At 57.4% G+C, this 16,975-nt stretch overlaps 1 protein-coding gene across 4 annotated transcripts in view; it reads right to left on the minus strand.

Moving 5' to 3' along the window:
- Nucleotides 1-16,975, minus strand: part of LOC112207609 (serine/threonine-protein phosphatase 2A regulatory subunit B'' subunit beta) — a 65,750-nt gene that overhangs the window by 20,336 nt on the left and 28,439 nt on the right. For all 4 annotated transcript variants that reach the window (XM_054677035.2, XM_054677036.2, XM_054677037.2 and 1 more), the window contains exons 2-6: nt 16,668-16,853; nt 2,537-2,640; nt 2,182-2,284; nt 762-836; nt 237-323 (exon numbers count right to left, since the gene is read on the minus strand). In XM_054677035.2, coding sequence (XP_054533010.1) covers nt 237-323; nt 762-836; nt 2,182-2,284; nt 2,537-2,640; nt 16,668-16,853 — 555 coding nt within the window. The remainder of the gene's footprint in view (nt 1-236; nt 324-761; nt 837-2,181; nt 2,285-2,536; nt 2,641-16,667; nt 16,854-16,975) is intronic.

The raw sequence follows: 16,975 nt of genomic DNA on the forward strand, positions 1-16,975 counted from the left end.
GCGGGGTTCCAGTGCTCACAGGCCTGGGGGTGGGCTGGGAGCGCGGTGGAGGTGGGGGTGGGGGTGGGGGTGGGAGAGGGGGAGGGAGGGGAGGAGGGAGGGGGGAGGAGGGAGGGGGAGGAGGGAGGGGGGAGGAGGGAGGGGGAAGGAGGGAGGGGGAAGGGAAGGGAGTGGAGGTAGGAAGGGTAGGGACAAGGCAGGGGGCAGGGGGCAGGGGGCAGGGGGCCGCTCCGCACCTGCAGGAAGGAGCTCTTCCGCAGCTCGGCGCAGGTGATCCTGCCGGACCAGGACCGGTTCACGGCGTAGAAGATCCGCTGGATGACCTGCGGGGGCGCCGTCAGTGCGGTGGGTGTGCAGACCCCCAGGAGCCTCGCCCCGCACGGAGACCGGGAGCCGGGAGAGGGGCGCGCCCTTGGTCTCAGCCGCACGGGGCCCGCCAGGGCACAGGCGGGGGCAGCGGGAAGGGCCCTGCGGGAGGCGCCGCCCCAGGCCGCGGAAAGCGGGGAGGGTCTGGCCGGGACGCCCCGGAGCTACACGGGCCCAGGACAGGTGGGAAGGGGGCGCGGCCACCCCGGAAAACCAGAGTCCCCCCAACACCGGGCTACCGGGCGGGTGGAGACTCTCCCAGAGCGCGGCCGCCTCCTCCGGAAGCTCAGGACCCCCGGGCCCCACCCGCCCCGTCCGCAGAAGCCCCGCGGCGGCCGCTGCAGAAACACCCGCGCCCCGCGCTGGAACCGACGGCCCCTCCGCTGGGGACCCACCGTGGTGATGTAGCGCGAGTGGAACTCGGACGCCTCCTTCAGGAACGACAGCCCCGGGTGCGTGTTCACCACGTCCTGCGGGTGGGAAGACAGGAGGCGCGTGGTGTAGACACCGGCCCTCCCGTGAGGTGTGCAGTGTGGACGCTGCAGACGCGGACCCTCCCGTGAGCGATGAGGTGTGCGGTGTAGACGCGGGCCCTCCCATGAGGTGTGTGGTGTAGATGCGGGCCCTCCCGTGAGGGATAAGGCATATGGTGTAGACGCGGGCCCTCCCGTGAGTGATGAGGCATATGGTGTAGACGCCGGCCCTCCCGTGAGGCGTGCGGTGTAGACGCGGGCCCTCCCGTGAGGGATGAGGCATGTGGTGTAGACGCCGGCCCTCCCGTGAGCGATGAGGTGTGTGGTGTAGACGCGGACGTTCCCATGAGGGATGAGGCGTGCGGTGTAGACGCCGGCCCTCCCGTGAGGGATGAGGCATGTGGTGTAGACGCCGGCCCTCCCGTGAGGGATGAGGCATGTGGTGTAGATGCGGGCCCTCCCGTGAGGCGTGCCGTGTAGATGCGGGCCCTCCCGTGAGGGATAAGGCATGTGGTGTAGACGCTGGCCCTCCCGTGAGGGATGAGGCATGTGGTGTAGACGCCGGCCCTCCCGTGAGGGATGAGGCATGTGGTGTAGACACCGGCCCTCCCGTGAGGTGTGCGGTGTAGACGCCGGCCCTCCCGTGAGGGATGAGGCATGTGGTGTAGACGCCAGCCCTCCCGTGAGCGATGAGGTGTGTGGTGTAGACGCCGGCCCTCCCGTGAGCGGTGAGGTGTGTGGTGTAGACGCCGGCCCTCCCGTGAGGTGTGCAGTGTAGACGCCGGCCCTCCCGTGAGGGATGAGGCATGTGGTGTAGACGTGGGCCCTCCCGTGAGCGATGAGGTGTGTGGTGTAGACGCGGACGTTCCCATGAGGGATGAGGCATGTGGTGTAGACGCCGGCCCTCCCGTGAGTGATGAGGCATGTGGTGTAGACGCGGGCCCTCCCGTGAGGTGTGCGGTGTAGACGCCGGCCCTCCCGTGAGGGATGAGGCATGTGGTGTAGACGCGGACCCTCCCGTGAGGGATGAGGCGTGTGGTGTAGATGCGGGCCCTCCCATGAGGCATGCGGTGTAGACGCGGGCCCTCCCATGAGGTGTGTGGTGTAGACGCCGGCCCTCCCGTGAGGGATGAGGCGTGTGGTGTAGACGCCGGCCCTCCCATGAGGCATGCGGTGTAGACGCGGGCCCTCCCGTGAGTGATGAGGCATGTGGTGTAGACGCGGGCCCTCCCATGAGGTGTGCGGTGTAGACGCGGACCCTCCCGTGAGGGATGAGGCGTGTGGTGTAGACGCCGGCCCTCCCATGAGGGATAAGGCCTGTGGTGTAGACGCGGGCTCTCACCTGCAAGAAGGGGACAAAGTCCTCCTGCACCAGGTAGTTGCAGCCGGGGCTCATGAGCAGATGGACGAACTTGGCCGCGTCGTCGTGGCAGTTCTGGAGGATTCTGGAAGGACAGGATGACTGGGCGCCACCCTCACGGGGGGTGGCTTTCGACCCCGCAGACGCAGGGTGGAACACGTGTGTGGTGTTCCACGTGGTGCGTGGCAGGTGGCCACACACGACGGCCAGGCCTGTGCCCGTACAAGGGTTTCTCCTCTCACTGCGGCAGCCTCAGGGGGCACCCGTCCTGGCACCACAGGGACCCGGGGACGCCTCCGCCCTCCCGACACAGCCCCCTGCCCAGCCCAGGACTCACTTTCTCCACATGGCGACGAACTTGTGGACGGACACGGAGCCCGTGCGCTCCCCGCCGGCGCCATAGAAGAGCGGCCCCTTCCAGTAGAGGGGGCAGCCGCAGGCCTGGGGCAGAGAGGGCAGGAGTGGGCAGTCAGCGGGGCCTGGACGCCGGCGCTCCTGCTGCGTACCTCGCGCCTGACCGACGCCGCCCAGACACCCTCTGCTGCAGAAAGACACTGCACGCTCAGTGAGGCCTGTCCGGGCGTCTGCAAACTCAACGTGGCTTTTGCTCAGCCTTCAAACAGTCATGAGAGCTGAGCGTGGGAGTGCCGGGCACGCAGTCTCCCCTGACCACAGACCACGCGTGGGCACTGTAACCAGAGGCGGCTGCATCCCCAGCGTCTGGAAATCAAGCGGCATGTACTAAGAACCAGTAAGTACGGGAATAAATGGCCCCGTCAGCCAGGCAACGCGGTGAATCGGACGTCGACAGAAACATCTCATGGAATGTGTGCGACGCACCTACAGCAGCGACCCATGGCAGGTTCACAGCCTTAAATACACGCGTGAGGAAGGAAAGTTTAAAATCGATCGTCTACACTTCTACCCCAAAGGAACAAATACATGCCAGAGATGGAACGCAAAGTAAATAGTAGCAGAAAATCAACAAAATCAAAACTCGATGATTTGAAAGATTTCTTAAAAATTACTTAACCCTGGCTGGACTCGGTGGCTCATGCCTGTAATCCCAGCACTTTAGGAGGCTGAGGGGGGTGGATCACCTGAGGTCAGGAGTTCGAGACCAGCCTGGCCAACATGGTGAAACCTCGTCTCTACTAAAAACACAAAAATTAGCCTGGCATGGTGGCAGGCGCCTGTAATCCCACCTACTCGGGAGGCTGAGGCAGGAGAATCACTTGATCCTGGGAGGTGGAGGTTGCAGTGAGCCGAGATCACACCACTGCACTCCAGCCTGGGTGACAGAGAGAGACTCTGTCTCAAAAAAAAAAAAAAAAAAAAAGAGCAAACACAGATTAGCCATGTCAGCTGTAACTACAGATCCTACAAACATCAGATAGTGGATGCTCATGAATCACTTTATGCCTATAAGTCAGATGACTGCTGAAACAGACTCCCTGATGAACAAGTCAAAAAATAAACTACAATAGAAAATCTGAAAGAGCTGTTTCTGCAAGAAATTGTGTCCATAATTTAAAACTGTCCCACCAAGAAAATTCCAGCCCCCAAAGGCTGCTCCCATGAGTCGACCAAACATTGAAGGAAGAAATCACACATGCGTTCCCCTGGAGAAGAAAAATGAGGGGCGTTTCCCAGTGCCTGTTCCGAGGCTGGCACAGCCTGGACGCGGTCAGGGACACAGGAAGTCACAGGCCAGTTATCACTGGAGAGCAGAGGCAGAAATCCCACACAGAACACACAGTAGCAAGTCCAACTCGGCAATAATAGAACAAGAATATCTAATAATGATAATAGACCAGGAAACCAGAATCAGGAGGGACACTCTTCTTCTCATAAAGGGTGCTATGGCCTGAATGCCTGGGTCCCCAAGATCCACGTGCTGAAATCCTCTCCCCCGAGGCGATGGTGTTGGGAGGTGGGGCCTCATGAATGCGATGAGTCCCCTTCTGAGGGACCCCAGAGAGCTCTCCCTCACCCCTTCCACCCCGTGAGGACGCAGCGGGAAGGCGCCGTCGATGAACCAGGCACCACTCTGCCACACCGAGATCTTCCAGCCTGCAGACCTGTGAACAGTAAATGTCTTGCTGGTGACGAGCTGCCCGGGCTATGGTGTTTCGTGACAGCAGCCTGAATGCTCAGACAAAGGGCCTCTACGAAACACCCCAGCTGCTCAGACAGCGATGACACACGAACACTTCCTCCCTGTGCTGGGAACAAGAGGACAGTGTCACCACCAAGGCCGCCTGGACAGCCGAGCCAGGGCAGCAGGCAAGGGAAAGACTGAAAGATACGACGACGGGTAAGAAGAGGCAGGACCATCATAATTCACAAGCAACACACTGTGTAGACAATCCAAACGCTTACCAAATACGGGAATTAATAAGTATCTTCAGCAAAGTTGCTGGATCCAAGGACTATATGCAAAAATAAATTATTCCAATATACTGGCAACAAACAACTAAAAATAAAATCTTCAATAATGCCATCTATCAAGAGCATGAAAAATCAAACTACGAAAAAATGGAACCAAAATCACACACAGTGTCTACAAAGCAAACTGCAGGGCACGGCTGGGTGAAATCAAAGACGACCTCAATGTGGTGAGGTGGACCTCACTGCTGAGTTCACAAACTGCGATTTCCTCCAGACGACTCTGTTGACCCAGAGTCCACGCCATCCCCACCCAGAGTCCGGCAATCCCCATCCACATGCACCGAGGGCCTGTTGTTTTGGGGTTAGTAGTATACACGGACAGGCTTATGTGAAAACTTACCAGGGAACACAAAAGAACTCACAGGGGGACCAAGTTGGTGGATATAAGTCCCACCGCCCGGTTTCAACCCTTCCTGTAAAGTCAGAGTAATGAAGACTCAGTCAGTCTCCATCAGGCACCGGTGGCCTAAGGGAGCAAGGGAAGGAAGTGAGTCGGGACACAGCCCCGTGGAATATCCACAGGCAAAGACACTTCACACAAACTGAATACCAGGGGATCCCAGCCCGAAGGGTGAAAGGCCAAACAGCGGCCCTCCTGGAAGGAAACGAGGGACGCTGCCCGGCTCTGCCGCGGCCAAGGTTTCTTTCACGGGCCACACGTACACTCCCTGAAGGAAGAGAGCACCGCTGCACCGCCCCAGCACGGGACTCAGGGTCAGCTACCGGCACGGTGAACACCATGACAGGACATGACACAGAGGGAGAAATGTCTCTGCCAGGCGAGATTCTGACGAGGGACTCAGAGGCAGAATTTTAAGCATCAGTGAGAAACAGGCCCGAACACGACCGAGTCTGGACATGCGCTGCCCTCCGGAGAGGGGTGCACGGCGGCCGTAGACAAGGGGAAGCGCCCAGTGCTGGCACTGGCGAGGGCGGGGTTCACGGGGCACGGAGAGGTGGCAACAAGAACATGACACGCGCGGCTGAGACAAGAAGGACTGAAGACGCCAGGTCCCGCGAGGCTGCCAGGCAGCTGGGTGTCCTCTGCGTCGCTGGGGGAACTGGGACGCCGCGCGGCTGCCGGGAAAGCGGCCCACGGGGCGGCTGAGCATAAAGCCCCGTGGCCCGGCCAGGGCATCCGTCCTCCCAGAAGCACACCAGTGGGAAGAGGGCCCGTGCCCGTGAGAGCCTGCACGGATGGGGACGTCGGCTGCTTGGTTCACGGTGCCCCAGGCGAGAGGAGCCGGACGCCAGAGCGGGGACTGGAGGAATAAACTGTGGCAGAGTCGTCCTGACAGGTGCAGGGCGGGAGTGACCACGGGGGGCGTGGGGGACTGCGGAGGGGGCTGCGCGCCACAGCGGGGATTGCACTGCGGCTATGGGAAAGGATGCTCTCCGGCTGGCGCACCTGTGGATGACTCCAAGGCAGCCATGTGCAGCTGGAGGGGCCAGGCCCCGCAGGACGCACAGGCACGTGCCGGCTCCCGTGATGAGGATCCTGACGGAGCTCAGCCCTGGCCACCTGGAAGGGCGTCCCGGTGCGGTGGGAGGGAACGAGCCGGGTGCAGCACCGGGCCCTCGGACTGCTGCTAGTCCCACGCTTTTGACCTCATGAGACCATTCTGGCTCACAGGCCGTGCAGGTTTCAAACCGCAAGCGCTCAACACCCAGGGATGGGGGGATGTGTGAGCCTTCACATCTGTGCTCCTCACCGCGTGCAAGACACACCGTCATGACCCAGTGGCAGGGATGGAGCATCAGATCTATCCAGCCGTGCAGGCTATAGCGTCTCATGTGTCCAGACCTGGAGGCTGGAGTGCAGTGTGTGATCACAGCGTGATCCATTGTTTATTTTATTTGTTTTTCGAGACGCGGTCTTGCTGTTGCTCAGGCTGGAGTGCAGTGTGTGATCACAGCTCAGTGCAGTCTCAACTTCACGGGCTCAAGCAATCCTCCCACCTCAGCCTCCCAAGTAGCTGGGACCACAGGTGTGCGCTATCATGCCTGGGTAATTTTTTAAATTTCTACAGTGAAGTCTCACTATGTTGCCGAGGCTGGTCTGGAACCCTTGGCCGCAAGCCATCCTCCCGCCTTGGCCTCTCAAAGTGCTGGGACTACAGTGATGACACTGCAACCAGAGACAGCTGCACCCCCGGCGTCTGGGGGATGAGAACTGAGCGGGAGAGTGCCGGGCACACAGTACCCCCACCACACCAAACCCGAAAATTACCTCCAAATGAATTAGCTCATAATTTAAAATAATCCTAAAGTAAATGGAGATAATCAACTCTAAAATGCAAAAGATACAAAGGAAAGCAGTTTTACCTGAATGTTACAAAATCCTTATTGGAAAGGGAATAAAACATCAGATACCCTGATCTGACTTTTAAAAGTCTTTTCGTGATCGACACACAGAAAGACCGACTCCTTGTGGGGCCCGGCAACGCAGCGGCACGCCCACCTGCACGGCCAGGACAGAGAACGAGGCCGCCAGCCCTGACAGTCCCTTCCGCCCCTCTGCACCCCGCTACGGCAACAGCCCCCAGGCCTCCTCCCCGTGGCTCCGGTTCACCTTTTCCAGGACACGGCAACGGGACCCGGCCATCTGCAGACTTTTAGACCTGGCTTCCCTCGCTCAGCCCACGGGTGTGGGACTCACACACCTTGCTCTGTGTGGATCGTCTACCCGTGTACTGCTGAACCCTATTCCACTATGGCTCTGCTGACCTCAGAGTAGCTCCCTGAGCAGGAAACACCGCCGGCCCCAAGGCCCGCGTGATGGTGCTGCTGAGGGGGACTCGCGAGGCAGACAAAGTCCCAAGCGTCTACAGTCACACAGGGCACGCCAACACCGACCGACGGGTGTGAGAGGAGAAAGGAGCACGCCACAACCACGGCCGGCAAGTTCAGCACGCGTTCCTCGGCGGGTGACGGGACAAGAGGACGAGCTGCAGACACGTAAAGATGTGAAAACGCGGCCGAGCTACGTGAGCGAGTGACGTCGCGGAGCCGGAGGAGTCCTCAGGGTCAATTGAACCAGTGGTGGGCTGTGGCTCGGAGCCCCCACCCAAGTCTCACGGGAAACTGTGATCCTGAGTGTTGGAGCAGGGCTCTGCTGGGGGGTGACTGGGTGATGAGGGTGGACAGCCCCCTTGCTGCTCTCGTAATCCTGAGTTCTTGTGAGATCCGATGGTCTAAAAGTGGGTGGCAGTGGCCGGGCGCGGTGGCTCACGCCTGTCATCCCAGCACTTTGAGACACCAAGGCGGGTGGATCACCTGAGGTCAAGAGTTCGAGACCAGCATGGCCAACATGGTGAAACCCCGTCTCTCCTAAAAATACACAAATTAGCCGGGCGTAGTGGCGCATGCCTGTCATCCCAGCTACTCAGGAGGCTGAGGCAGGAGAATTGCTTGAACCCAGGAGGTGGAGGTTGCAGTGAGGTGAGATGGTGCCATTGCACTCCAGCCTGGGTGACAGAGCAAGACTCTGTCTCCAAAAAAAAAAAAAAAGAGAAAAGATGACACAGACAGCCTGTGTTTATTGAGACAATTCATGCTGTCGTTAAAAACCTTCCCACAGAGAAAACTCTGTCCCAAATGGCTTCACTGATGAATTCTACCAAACTTTCAAATAAAAATAACACCCATTCTAAACAAATGGCTCCAGAAAAGTGAATTCTAAAGGACATTTTCCAAGCAACTCTCCAAGGCCAGCATCCCCCCGATGCTAAACCAGACCAAGCTATCACAAGAAAAGGAGACCGCAAGCCAGTCCTTCCGAGCGCAGATGCAACCCCTGCGAGGCCTGGCAATGTGGACCCAACACATAGGAGAAGTGTGACAACATGTGGTGGACCAGGGACTGGGGGCTGGGGGCTCACCCAAAGACCGGGGCTCACCCAGGGACCAGGGGCTCGCCCAAAGACCGGGGGGTCACCCAAAGACCGGGGGCTCGCCCAAAGACCGGGGGCTCACCCAAACACCGGGGGCTCACCCAAAGACCGGGGGCTCACCCAAAGACCGGGGCTCACCCAGGGACCGGGGGCTCACCCAAAGACCGGGGCTCACCCAGGGACCAGGGGCTCGCCCAAAGACCGGGGGCTCACCCAAACACCGGGGGCTCACCCAAAGACCGGGGGCTCACCCAAAGACCGGGGCTCACCCAGGGACCAGGGGCTCGCCCAAAGACCGGGGGCTCGCCCAAAGACCGGGGGCTCACCCAAACACCAGGGGCTTACCCAAAGACCGGGGGCTCACCCAAAGACCGGGGCTCACCCAGGGACCAGGGGCTCAACCAAAGACCGGGGGCTCACCCAAAGACCAGGGGCTCGCCCAGAGACCGGGGGCTCACCCAGGGACCAGGGGCTCACCCAAACACCGGGGCTGCCTTCACGCTCAGACGTCAGTCAGGTCAAGACCAGTACTTCATGACCGCAGACGCAACCCCTGCGTGGCCGGGCAATGCACAGCTGATGCACAGAAGAAGCGTGACACGCTGCGGTGGAACAGGGACCGGGAGCTCACCCAAGGACCAGGGCTGCCTTCACACTCAGACGTCAGTCAGGTCCATTCACGTTTTACAGGACCAAAGGAAAACCTCACTGCCCCCTCAATACACGCAGAAATACACATCTAGCATCCCAGACAAACTTCAAGGCACTTCTATAATTTTAAAAAGTAAACTGAGGCCAGGCGTGGTGGCTCATGCCTGTCATCACCCCAGCACTTTGAGAGGCTGAGGCAAGAGGACCCTTCCAGCCCAGGAGTTCCAGACCAGCCTGGGCAACATAGCAGAACACTGTCTCTACTAAAAAAGAGAAAATCAGCCAGGTGTGGTGCCAGTAGTCACGGCTACTCGGGAGGGCTGAGGTGGGTGGATCACTGGAGCCCAGGAGGTCGAGGCTGCAGTGAGCTGAGATCATACCACTGCACTCCAGCCCGGGGGCAGAATGAGAACCTGTCTCAAAAAAAAAACAAGAGCTCCCAGCAAACAAGAAACCAAAAGGGAAGGGGCCTCCTGAGTCTGATGAAGGACGCCAGGCAGGGCCGCTGCGTCAGGGACGACTTGAGCCCGAGGCAGGAAGGGGCGTGCTCTCCACGGCTTTCCAGCACTGCACTGGGGGGCCGAGCCTGTGTACAGAAAGTCAGGGAGGAGACACAGATGCAGACGAGAAGAGAAGGGCTGAACTGTGCTCACCTGAAGATGACCTGACCGTGCGTTAGAGACTCTGCCGGACTTAAAGGTTGAGCCGGTAGAGCCGATGACTGAGTTAAACTTGGTCAGAAAATGCAAAGTCCACATATAAAACCTAACAGTGCTTCTCAACATTCACAATTGACAATCATATTAAAGTAAAAAAATACCACGTACAGTGTCATCAGAAACAGGAAATGCTTGGGTATCAATGTGATGAACCGTGAACAAGACCAAACTACGAGGCGTACTGAAAGAAGTGAAAGATGCCTGAAATAAGGGAGAGCTGGACCGCGTTCATGAGACGGAAGCCTCAATATGGTCGAGATTCTTCCAAGTTCATCTAGAGTCAACAGGATGCCGATGCAATCCCAGCAGGCTGTCATAGCAACGGAGGGGCCGGCTCTAAAATTCACACGGTGGGAACGAACAACGGCGCAGCCACTCGGGAAGACAGCGTGCAGGTTCCCCAGAAAGCCGGAAGTGGAACTGCACACGCACACGGAACACCACGCGATCCGGCCCTCCACACACGCACATGGAACACCGTGCTGTATATGCAACAAACGTCTCCGAGTTCTGTGCTCCAAATGGTTACGGTGGTGAATTCTGTTATGTGAATTTTACCATAATAAAAAAAGTGCCTGCTGTCTGATTCTGTTTACATAAAATTCCAGAAAATTCCGGCTAATCCATATTGACAGAAAGGAGGCCTGAGGTAGTGTGGGATGAGGGCAGGTGCGCGTCAGAAAGCAGCAGAGAAAAGTCCAGCGCACGTGCCCGCTCAAGCGCAAGGATGCAGGGACGCCTATTGTCTTGGTGCTGTGGATAGTTTCATGGGTGGGTACGGACGTCAAAGCTCATTGAACTGTACCTTCCACACGCACCATGCATCCCACATCAGTTATATCTCAACACAGCTGCCCCGAAATGAAAAAAAGGCAAACTGATGAGAAAGAAACACGTAAGGTGGTCAACACGTACATCAGGGAAATGAGGAGCGCAGCCAGGACAGGACGCCTGCACACACGCAGAACGGCTAAAGGCAAAGCGTGTGGCCACGTGCCCGCAGGGGTCAACGCTGCTGCCTGGAAACGCGTCACTCAGGGCCACCCCGGAAGCAGGTTTTTTTGTTTTTTTTGTTTTTTTGCCTAGAGACACAGTCTTGCTCAGTCGCCCAGGCTGGAGTGCAGCGGTGCGATCTTGGCTCACTGCAACCTCCACCTCCTGGGTTCAAGCGATTTTCCTGTCTCAGCCTCCCGAGTAGCTGGAATGACAGGCGCCCGCCAGCATACCTGGCTAATTTTTGTATTTTTAGTAGAGATGGGGTTTCATCATGTTGGCCAGGCTGGCCTCGAACTCCTGACCTCAGGTGATCTGCCTACCTCAGCCTCCCGAAGTGCTGGGATTAGTGGAGTGAGCCACCACTCCTGGGCCCTGGAAGCAGTTTTATAGCTTCTTACAAAACTAAACATGTGGCCACCAGATGAGGCAGAGCTCACCTCTGCGGTATTAATCACCTCAGGAAAATGCAAGCATGTCTGCGTAAATCAGTGCACAGACACACAGCAGCTTTACTCACAAGAAGCAAAAACCAAAGCAACCAGACGTCTATCAACCCTGGAACAGGGGAGAGATGGAGCACACACACAGCAGAAGCTACTCAGTGATAGAAAAGAAACTGCCCATACGGCCAGGGACACACAGCGAGCCCCACAGTATCCACACCCCGCCAGACACACGCAAGCTCCACAGTAACCACGCCCCGGCCAGCCACACGTGAGTGAGCTCCACAGTATGCACACCCCGCCAGCCCCATGGTAACCACACCCCGCCAGACACACAGTGAACCCCACAGACACCACGCCCCAGCCAGCCACACGGCGAGCCCCACAGTAACCATGCCCTGGCCAGCCACACGCGAGCTCCACAGTATCCACACCCCACCAGACACACAGTGAACCCCACAGACACCATGCCCCGGCCAGCCACACAGCTATAGCCCCACACTATCCACACCACAGGACTTAATCAGTCCTCAACACACACATAGCGAAACATCTTGCTGTACCCTGTATACACAAATATTACTTGTCCATTCAAAATAAAATTTAAAATAAAGATGCTGCCAGGAAGAAGTGAGAAACCACAGACAAAATGCTCCAAGAGTCCTCATGTGAAATTCTAAGAGAGGCAAAGCTACAGCGACCGGAAGCACATCTGCGGCTGGCCCGGGCCAGGGAGAAAAGAGGGGACTGATGAGGCGGAAAAGGAGGCGCAAAAGGAGGCACGCGGGACACCCGCGGCAGGTGACAAACGGCCGGTCCTGCCTATGAGGATGGATACCCAGGTGTGTGCTTTACCAAAACGGATCAAATTGTACACTTAAAATTGGTGAATCTTAGGGTGTGTAATTATATGACAATACAGCTGACAAAACAAAAAACTATTCAATAAACTAAAAAAAATGACAGAAGGAAGTGTATGTAAAAAAGATGACCGTAGAAATTCATGAGGGAAAGAACTGAAATAATCTGTAACACTGACAGGTGCTTATTGAAAGAGATAAACGTTAGTGTGTAGCATGACGGATCAAGAAAGGAACCAGGAATAAATGATTCTGTCAAGAAAGTGTCTATATATGATGCAGATACGATCAAGATTTTGTAAATCGTACAAGACAAGGAAAAGCTTTAGAGCAAGAAATTTCTAAGTTATGCAAAAAATTTTTAGAAAAAATGTAAATCATCAAAATAGTCTCCATAAATGAAAACCTTGAATTAGCCAACAACGTTTGAAGGAAATTAACAATGAGAAAAGTGTGTTTTCCTGTGGGGGCAGCTGAGGGGGTGGAGTTTGGTGGAGGTGAAGGAGCTGATGACTCTGTTTCAAACGGCTTCAGAGAAAACACAGAGGAGTGAAAATGATGAAAGGGAGGAAGTGATGTATGAGATCAGCCCTGACTCACACAGACAGGAAGAACCGGGCCAGGAGAAGGCACACACGGACCTCACTGCACGGCCACGGCTAAGATCCACGGCGGGACGCCCCTCATCAAACTCAAAGTCCCCTCAGACATGAGTTCTCAAGCAGCCGCCGGCCAAAGTCCACCCGCCTGACAACACGCGTGTGGAGCTGTGACTCCAGGCCGTCACTCAGTCACTCACGCGACGGGAAGAACTCGAAACGGCGCGGGCCTCACGCAGGGAAGCGTGATGATGATGCCACCCCTACTCGTTCGTCCCCTGGGCCGGGGGCCCGGCTCACAGAAAACCGTCCCAAAGGCACACGATGGAGACGTGGACGGACATCTGCACATGGCGGCGAGCTGGGCGCCACCGAGACAGACTCAGCAGCCTTTCGGGGAAGCTGAAGTTTGCCTGCGGCCCCCACACACGCTGGACGCTCACAGCGTTCTGCCGCCACAGCGCAGGTGGATTAAGTGGCGACAGTGCACACCCTGCTGGCCTCTGCCCACAGTCACGGTGGGTGCCCGAGCACCATGCTCTCCGCCTGCAGGGCCGGGTCGGTGCGTGCAGGCACAGTGGGGCCTGTGGAGGTGTCTCTCGGACTCCCAGCGGTGCAGACACTGCAAGCGACACAACTTCAGTCTCAGAGCTCTCCCCTGCCCCGCTGGGTCACACCCAGGTCACCCTGCTTCTCTGGGGCATCGAAGACAACGACAAAACTTGCTTTTTACCACCAAATGTGACATCCAGCCAACGGACCAGGTTCTTTCAAGTCTTAAAGCCTCACTACCTTAGACGGCCACCAAGGCCAGTGCCGCTGTGCGTGGAAGCGAGGTGACACCGAGAACTGAGTCCTGGAAGGAAAACGACATGAAGCGCGCACGTGAGAACCAGGTGCCGAGGCGGGGAAGCACCGCGGCGGGGGGGGGGCCGCTGTGGGGGCGGCACCACGGTGGGGGGGGGCGCCGTGGCGGGGAAGCACCGTGTGGGGGGGCGCTGTGGGGGTGAAGCACCGCGTGGGAGGGGCGCTGTGGCGGGGAAGCACCGTGTGGGGGGGGGCGCCGTGGCGGGGAAGCACTGCGGGGGGGGGTGCTGTGGGGGGCGGCACCACGGGGGGTGGGGGGGGCGCCGTGGAGGGGAAGCACCGTGGGGATGAAGCACCGCGTGGGAGGGGCGCTGTGGCGGGGAAGCACCGTGTGGGGGGGGGGGCGCCGTGGCGGGGAAGCACTGCGGGGGGGGGGTGCTGTGGGGGGCGCCGTGGAGGGGAAGCACCGTGGGGATGAAGCACCGCGTGGGGAGGGGCGCTGCGGCGGGGAAGCATCGTGGGGAAGGGCGCCCTGGCGGGGAAGCACCGCGTGGCGGGGTGGGGCGCCGTGGCGGGGAAGCACTGAGGGGAATACATGGGTCCCGTGCAGGAACCTCACTGCGTTGCGCGAGCGGCTTTGTAGGACCCAAGCGGACGCAGCACGTGAGCTGCAAAAGAGGTGACTGACCCACCGGGAGGCTCGCAGAGACCCTGTGGGTGGGGCCGGGCGCACTCCGCGGGGGTGAGTTCTCCACACAACGGAGGCTGTACTGAAAAGGATGAAGGTGTCCCAGCAGACGGAATGCCAGCAAAGAGACCTCCCAGTGAAGGAACTCTCAGAGATGCCCCACAACTTCAAGAGCACCAAGCATAAAACACGGAAGCTGAGCAAGGCGTGTAAAGTCGAGAGAGTCTGCCAGGGCACGGAGCAGGTGCTCGCTCCACACGGGACAAGGAGATGGCACTGCTGTAACTACTTTTGGCAAGTTTTTACTGAGAGATAAAACAATTCTTAATGTTTCTGGTGTTTTAAATGACAGCATACTAGGTAAATATTAGTTCTTTTCATTCACTACATGTTTGCAACCGACTGTAAGAAAGTTTCTAATATTTCAACAAAAATGATTATAGAATGATCCTAATTTTTACTGGAAGATGGTTTTGCATGGTTGTCACTTATCTGGTCCTTTCATGGCCCCACACTGCCGTACAAGACAGGGACACCTCTACAAATACCGAGTGACTTAGCAAAAACAAATATCCAAGTGTACAACAGCATGCTAATTTTTCTCTAAGAACTGCAAGAAGTATGTATGTTCATCCTCATACACATATTTGTACGTAATTGCTCATATTAAAAGCTAAAATAACAATAAGAGGATAAACCAAAGCTATGGAAACTATTACCTCCAGGTAGAAACAGCACAGACAGGGACAGAACCTGGACTTACCTGAATGTGTCTGGTTTGTTAGTGTTCACTTTGTAACCATGGAGGTTTTTACATATTTATAAAACAAAACTTTTTAAAATACTTTAAAAACACAATCCCTAATAGAAAAAGGGCGGGGACACTTCTTAATGTGTTCTTTCAGACCCGTATTGCCCTAAAACCAAAACCAGACAAAGGACTCACAAAAAAACTACCAAACACTGTCTTCTCTGTGAATCCAGTTGCAAAATTATTGGAATCCAGCAACATATAAAAAAGATGAGACACAGCGACCATGAGGAATTTATGCCAGGAATGGAAGGTTGGTTTAACATCCCCAAACCAACTCATTTAATAGACTGTATTAATAAGTTAAAAAAACAAAAACCGGCCAGGTGCAGTGGCTCACGCCTGTAATCCCAGCACTTTGGGAGGCCGAGGCAGGCGGATTACTTGAAGTCAGGAGTTCAAGACCAGCCTGGCCAATATGGTGAAACCCCATCTCTACTAAAAATATAAAAATTAGCCAGGCATGGTGGTGCATGCCTATAGTCCCAGCTACTTGGGAGGCTGCGGCAGGAGAATCACTTGAACCCAGAAGGTGGAGGTTGCAGTGAGCCGAGATTACACCACTGCACTCCAGCCTGGGCGACAGAGCAAGACTTTGTCTCAAACAAGCAAACCCAAAAAACAAAAACCTGCTCACTCCCGAGGACCCCCTTCACAGCTGCAAGAGTGCTGGGGGGCAGGGGTCTCACCCTGAGGGGCTCACATGTACCGTGCACCGAGGCTCTGGGGCTCTGACCTGGAGGAGTGGGAGCATCCGCTGGCCAGCGACTCCACCTGGAGGGCAGGAGGCTGGAGATGCAGGCACAGGTCCCTGGAAACACAACCGCCCACCAGGGGTCCAGACACGCATCTGGTGTAGGCCTTGCCTTGGTAACGCACAGACACTAAACTGAGCGTGCTCCATCTGCGGGCGTTCACGCGGTCAGCCTGGAAAGCATGCAGCTGAGAAGGAAAGCAGGCGGCGAATGATGCACGCCGCGCTGCAGCACTCAGGGTGAGTCTAGAAATGGGCCCATGGGGCTGCTGCCGGGAGACAGGGGTCCACAGCTGCCCAGCCTGGGATGGCCGCTCCTCGGGCAGAAAGGGGCAAGGCCAGGAGGGTGCAGAACGGCCTCCGAGAGCCACGAGAGCTGGCGCCACTGGCCCCAGAGGGGAGAGAAGGGGAGGGTGGCACAGGGCGGGTCTGCGCTCTTCACAGCCTCAGGATGAGAATGCAGACGGAATTCCCACTCGGGTTTCAGATGCTTAAGAATTCACACAGCAGCAACCAGACAGCAAACCTCAGACCACAACTATAACCTCAGAGAAAACCTGGGCCGCTCCCGCACACGTGTGACACGCACCCTCCTCGGCCACGCCGCCTCACTCACACTCGTGTGACACCCACCTGCCTCGGCCGCTCTGCCTCACGCTCGTGTGACACGCACTCACCTCGGCCACTCGGCCTCATTCACACTCGTGTGACATGCACCCGCTTCGGCCGCTCGGCCTCACCCTCACATGCCCGCGGTACCACCTCGGCTGCTCCACGTCCCACGCTTGACACGCACCTTGGCCACCAGGCCCATGTCGTCCATGGTGGCCCTCTCGTGGGGGAACCGGGCGAAGGTGCTCTCGATCTTGCTGATGACGGCATCCACGTTGACGGAGTCCTGCGGGCGTCCTCTGGGGAAGTAGAAGGTCGGAATGCTTTGGCTCGTAGCCGGGGGCAGAGGCTCTTCTTTCCGCGTCTGAACCTGAAGAGTCGACAGACAGCGCTCAGTTAGAACCTGGGAGCATCGAACGCCTTCTTCACCCGGACAATACACGGGGCCTCTCTAGGGCCGACGGTGCTGAGGCCACCTGATCCCAGCTGGGA

The sequence above is a fragment of the Pan troglodytes genome, chromosome X (assembly GCF_028858775.2).
Source record: "Pan troglodytes isolate AG18354 chromosome X, NHGRI_mPanTro3-v2.0_pri, whole genome shotgun sequence".
Lineage (NCBI taxonomy): Eukaryota > Metazoa > Chordata > Mammalia > Primates > Hominidae > Pan > Pan troglodytes.